Source organism: Helianthus annuus, chromosome 16 (assembly GCF_002127325.2).
Source record: "Helianthus annuus cultivar XRQ/B chromosome 16, HanXRQr2.0-SUNRISE, whole genome shotgun sequence".
NCBI classification, from domain to species: Eukaryota; Viridiplantae; Streptophyta; class Magnoliopsida; order Asterales; family Asteraceae; genus Helianthus; species Helianthus annuus.
The window spans coordinates 3,071,807-3,078,031 of NC_035448.2; the positions used below are offsets into that span (position 1 = coordinate 3,071,807).

The 6,225-nt window shown below is 35.3% G+C and overlaps 1 protein-coding gene across 1 annotated transcript; it reads left to right on the top strand.

Annotated features, from left to right (window-relative positions):
• The first annotated feature begins 3,291 nt into the window (after positions 1-3,291).
• Positions 3,292-5,465, top strand: LOC110916334. The gene is made up of 2 exons (XM_022161082.1): positions 3,292-4,205; positions 4,291-5,465. Exons 1-2 carry the CDS (start codon positions 3,917-3,919, stop codon positions 5,463-5,465), a joined length of 1,464 nt encoding a protein of 487 aa, XP_022016774.1. The 5' UTR covers positions 3,292-3,916.
• Positions 5,466-6,225: the final 760 nt, after the last annotated feature.

Genomic DNA, 6,225 nt, shown 5'->3' on the forward strand with positions numbered 1-6,225 from the left:
GCTACTTTATATGATTAATTTTGAATAGAAAAAGATAATAGTAGCCATAACTTATTGGATTTGATGAGAATACATGGGTAAACAATTTGATTATTGGCTGAATTCAACAAGTTTCGACCTCTCTAAATTGTATTTAACATATGCATACCACATGCTCGACAAAATGTCTGTGTGAGTTCTAAAATAAAAATGAGCATTGAGCAATGAGCAATCTAATGACTCAAAATAAAAATGAAAGAAAAGAAGTATACACATGTTTCTGTTAGTTTTGGTCATATAACATTGAAGGGCAATCATAAGATGGAGTTCATTACATTAAGTATACTTATGCTTGGAAGATAATAACAAAAGTAATAAATCATGAAAGCATTCGCACACTTGAATGAACTTTCTTGTTCATGTCTATTTTAACTGTGGGCGTATTGATGATGCGTATAAGGGGTTTGATTGAAGTCTTGAGAGAGATATTGTTTCCTACAATCGGATGGGTTTATTAAGGTTCGGGTGATTGAACGTGCTCGTCAAGTGTTTGATGAAATGCCTATAAGTGTCAGGGATGCAGCAACTTGGGGTACGATGTTAGCTGGTTATGCACAAACGAAACACTACAACCAGTGTTTGAGTCTATATGATCAGATGCTTGTTCTAAGTGTTCCTCATGACAACGTGTCATTAGTTTCTGTTCTCTCGGCTTGTGCATGAATGGGGGAACTAGAAAAGGGGATACAAGTGCATGATCGTATCAAATGTAGTAGAATTCAAATAGACTCGTTTTTGTGTACTACATTAGTGGACTTATATGCTAAATCTGGGCGCATAGAAACCGCTCTGGGGATATTCGAAGCTAGCCCTGATAAAAATCTATTCACTTAGAGTGCAATGCTTGATGGGTTAGCTATGCCCGGTTATTACTCCGTTAACGCTTGTTTAATACAAAGGGCAGGTGAGGTCTTTCCACCAATCACATGCACACACACATTCATTTGTTTAATTTTTTTATTAACACTTTTGTTTAAGGATGGGTTAGTTAAACCACAGATGGTCTAAGGTGTTTTAACTAGCCCTTTTAGTTAAACCACGACAGATGGTCTAAGGTGTTTTAACTAGCCCTTTCCACTAATCACATGCACACAGACACATTCCTACGTGGTAGTAACATGACACTTTAACTAGCCCTTTTAGTTAAACCACGACAGATGGTCTAAGGTGTTTTACGTGGGACTTTATTGTGGCTTTAGTGAAATGTACTATTTTGAGGTGGTTTAAAAATGATTGATTTATATAACTAATAATTAAAAAATAAAAAAAAAGTTACTATGCTCGCCCCACGGCCGCAATCCTCATGAAGCCCCCACTTGGTGCCCTCGTTGACGTCCACCCGTAACGATGTTTGCGTCCCAATGAAGCCCCTATAGCTTGAGTGGCCGTGAGTGGAAGAATGTATTACTTAATTGATCATTACGGGGAATCGGATGTGAAGTTTCTTTCTTATAAATGAATAAATTTTAGAGATAAATGTGTATTTTAGTTAAATTATATAATGGTGATGATGATTCTATTATTATTGCTCTTAGTCAACACTCCATGTAAACCGAACCAATAACAATTAAACAACATTGGTATGGTACCGTGTTTATTTTTATGGTTTTCTCAATATGACAGTATAAAATTCGTTGAAAATAGAGTTATATTCACTATAAAGTATTTTGTTGGTGTAGTAAGCTATAGCGAGGGCCGTTACGGTCCGTGACGAACTGAACCGGTACCATCTGTACAACATTGATCCTCATTCCTGTATACGTTTATATGTTTTTTAATCAAAATAAAACACTTGTCGCTATCTTCTTGAGTGTATCTTTTTTTGAGTGTTGGTACTCTACCGTATCAATACAAACCAAACCAAATCAACAAAAACCAATTGTGAAGCGTAGATAATCCCACTAGTTTAAATGAAAGTTTATCACGTCTAATAAGCGTCTCTACAGAGAAGAGAAAAGAGAAATCTTTTCTTGCTAACTATATAAAAAAGAAAGCACCAAAATTAATAAAAAATAATTATAACCTTCTTTTTTCACGTACAAGTGTAATAGTATAGTTTGGATGGGAATTGATTCATAACTTCAATTATACTCCATTTTCCCTTTAAAAAATACATTGCTTTAGAATATCTTTATTCGAATTTGAACTTGGATGGGAATGATTCATAACTTCAATTATACTTACTTTCACTTTAAAAAATACATTGCTTTTGAATATCTTTATTCGAATTTGAATGAGTTGGATATTTACAATTTGACAATTTCCTTAATTTCAGGGAAATGAATATGTTTCATCTAACTATGTATACGAAGTTGTTAATGAGGTAGTGGTGGAGTGGTTAGCGAAAAACTTGGTGTTCTTTGTGATCTAGGTTCGACACCCACTCTCTTTATTATTTTCTGCGGCATCCAGGTGAAGGGCGAATACGGGTGGCGCCGGTTCGTCTTCGATGGGAGGAAAGGTTTTACCGATTATTACACTGTTGTGCCTTCGGGTGGGTGGAGGTCGGGTTTCCACGCATTTGGGAGAGCCAAGGGGCCGGCAGCGGTCGAGTAGCCGACCTTGGCCACAACGCCCGGGGTCACGGTGATTGACAGGTCGTTTCTTGTCGTTCTAAAAAAAAAACTATATATACCAAGTTATTCTATAACTAAAGGCATATTCGATCAATAAGATCAATTACATACATGTAATTCCAAATAATTTATATCATTTTGGTCCATCTGTATCAGACTAGATAATACAAAAACTAAAATACATAATTACATATTTGAATATTTCATCTGTTATTATAAGGTAGATAACTAATTATTGAAATTGAAAAGACTTATATGATTTATCGAGAAATGAAGATAAATAATTTCGCGATGTATTTAACAAGTAGCAACAACCCCTTATAAGTTATAACATTCCAAAACATCATATGATTATGCTAATATTACTATACTGAATATAATAACATTAACGGATCAAGCTTTCATGAATACCAATCTATCAGACAATTTTTATATACATACAAAGTACAATTGTGAAAGTATTGAAGTACTAAACGATGTTAATTATATTTGTAAAATGCGTTTATAATCGACAATCATATAAATATCAGATAGGATTATAAACTTGAGAATGAAGATAAGAATGTATCTGTTACATGATTCTGATTCCACAAAGCTTTGTAGTTGCGAGACCATTGTCTATGCCTATAAATACTAGCTCACATGTATACTCTTTTCATCTTCCATTGTACTTTCTTCCCAATTATTCTCCTCATTTGATTTTCTTTTTCTTTTGTATCCGTTTGTTCTTCTTACGCTACTTTGTTATTATTGAAAAAAATTAAAAAAAAAAAACTATAATGTTTGAACACGATCATCCATTGAGTCTCATAGACTTGTGGGCGGAACAACTACGACATGAAGAAGAGTCAGAAGAAGATGAAGAGGAGAATGATGATGTTTTAATTGCGAAAGAAGAGTTCCGATGTTCGTGTTTCCATTGTGGGGAAGAAATCAAGGTATCATAGGTATTATTACTCTTGTTGTCAGTGTAGTGATTATTCTATCCACAAATTTTGTGCTGAGCTTCCAGAAAAATTGGAAGACATTTGTGAGGTTGGTCATACTCTAAACTTTTACCTAGTAGACCATGAATGGGAGTGTAATATTTGTGGTAGAGATCGTAAACCTACAAATGCGTGTTATCATTGTACTCTTTGTGAATATTATGTTGATTCAAAGTGTGTTACACCATGGCTAAAAAAATATAACATCATCATCATCCTAGCCACAATCACCCACTAGTTCGCATCCCCAAACAATTTTTAGACGAGTGTGATGCATGTGGGAAGGAGCATAAAGGGATTTTCTATTGTTGTACCATGTGTCTTCGTTCATTCCTTCATAGTGATTGTGCTTTTCTTCCACAAAAATTGCAAATCCAACATACTACAGATGATATCTTCTCCCATATCCATCCTCTCACCCTTGCTTATTCCTTTCCGGAAGCGGATCAAAGATCTAAGAACTCCCCACGGTGTAGGCTATGCCTTCAATTTTTTGATAATCCTAATATTTGGATTTACAAATGCGAGAAATGTAGATACTATACCCATTTGAATTGTGCAACATCAAGAAACGAGCCGTTCATGTCCATCCTCAAGTCTCCAGGTAAACCTACCTAATATGTTTACATTTTTTTCCATATATGTTATTGGGTTATGATCATTTAGTATTACAACGTTGTTTTCATCAGGTACAGGCAAAACCAGTAAAGATTATGAAGATGGTGAACATCCTGATCTTCTTCATCTTCCATTTCCAGATCCATCTTATAGCATACTTAAACACTTGTTTTCCAAGGAAAAAGGATTAAGTGCGCTAGAAATTTCTAACAAGATCACCTGCAAAGCACAAGGTATTATTCATGAACACCCACTAATTCTAGAGGATATCACAATCCCCACCTCTTCTAGAAAAAAATCAATATCCTATCATGACCCAATGAAGAGGATTCAACTTTTGTGCGACGTGTGTGTGAGACCAATAATGAGTGGGCCTATTTATGTGTGTGCCGATGAGGTGGAGGAGCATTGCAACTTTGTCCTCCACGAGTGGTGCTCTCGACTACCTACTGAACTAAAAGACCACTTTCATCACCCACAACATCCCCTTATTCTCCATTCAAAAACCCCTGGTGATAAGTTTTTCGGGGTTTTCAAATGTGATATTTGCGCATTACCTTGCAATGGATTTGCTTACTGTTGTGAGGAATGTGAATACCACATTGATGTTAAATGTGCCTTCTTACCTGAAGAAATCACTCATGCTTCACACCCAAACCACCTCCTTTCTAGAGTTAATTGCACAGGTGAAGGCGAGCCGTGTAGTATGTGTTGGGGTGATATGAATGGTCTTATATTTAGTTGTCATACTTGTGATAATTTTCGTGTACATTCCAATTGTGCTTTGTTAATACCGGAGACAACTAGGAACAAGTGCGACAAGCATCCTATGAAGCTGAGTTACTTTCCCATTGAGAACCATAAGAGTGACTATTTTTGTGAAATTTGCGAGCAAGAGTTTGATCCTGAACTTGCGTTCTATCATTGTCGTGAGTGTATGCAGTCTATTCATACAGCTTGTGCTCCGTCAATACTTCGATATGAAACATATACAACAAAGGAGTGGTTCTATGATGAAAATGCCATTCATAAATTTGTAAATGTGAAGTTTGGGGGCAGATATGAGAATACTAAAGTGCATCCACACCCCCTTTCATTTGTTCAAGGGATTGAAGACGATGGTCAATGTGCCAGCCATTATTTTCATAATTACATACCTCTCCGTCTCCAGTATAGTATGATCTTTAAGTGTTTAGATTGTAAATTTGCAATTCATTACGAGTGTTGTGAAAGAATGAGTAACTAATATATATATATATATATATATATATATATATATATATATATTTATATATATATAATAGGTTTGTTATTGTGTTTCGTGTTTTGTTATAAAAAGATTGTTGTAATAAACGAACTCCATCATATATCATGTGTTCACTTTGGTAATTCGTTTTTATACACATTCATTATTTTGATTCCCAAATTGGGGTGTGTCGGTTAAAATGAGATACAGATACGGGTAGTGATTCAGGACCAATGAAAATAAACCCCTAGTGGATTTGATGATAATCCATGGGTACCTTATTATTGATTTTGCATAGATAAGATAATATGTAATCATAATTTATTGGATTTGATGATAATACATGGGTTGGGTTGAACAACTTGATTTTATTGGCTTAAGTGAACAAATTTTGACCTCTCTAAATTGTATTTTTTAACATATGCATACCACATGCTCGACGAAATGTCTGTAAGAGTTTTTAAACAGAAAATTGTCTTATTTCTTATGTGTTTGCATTCCAGTAATGGATTATAGACTCTACTTACGGATCTATTGTTCTAGCTCCCCTGTTGTGTCCTGTCATTGATCTTATGAGCAATCATGTGACTAAATAAACTTGCAAGAAGTGTACACCTCTTTTAGGTAACGTGTACCATACAATAAGTTATTCAGCACAATAACGAACAGGAAAATGATCCCATCTAGCTAGGTGATGGCAATTACGACGGTGTTCCCGCCCAACCCATTCAACCCGTGCTGTAAATTCGTGTACGCGGCA

Excerpts from the sequence above, each read along its gene's own strand:
- LOC110916334 (XM_022161082.1), top strand. The coding sequence starts at position 3,917 with ATGTGTCTTCGTTCATTCCTTCATAGTGATTGTGCTTTTCTTCCACAA. Across the intron at positions 4,206-4,290 it reads GTCCATCCTCAAGTCTCCAG|GTACAGGCAAAACCAGTAAA; the intron begins GTAAACCTACCT and ends TGTTTTCATCAG.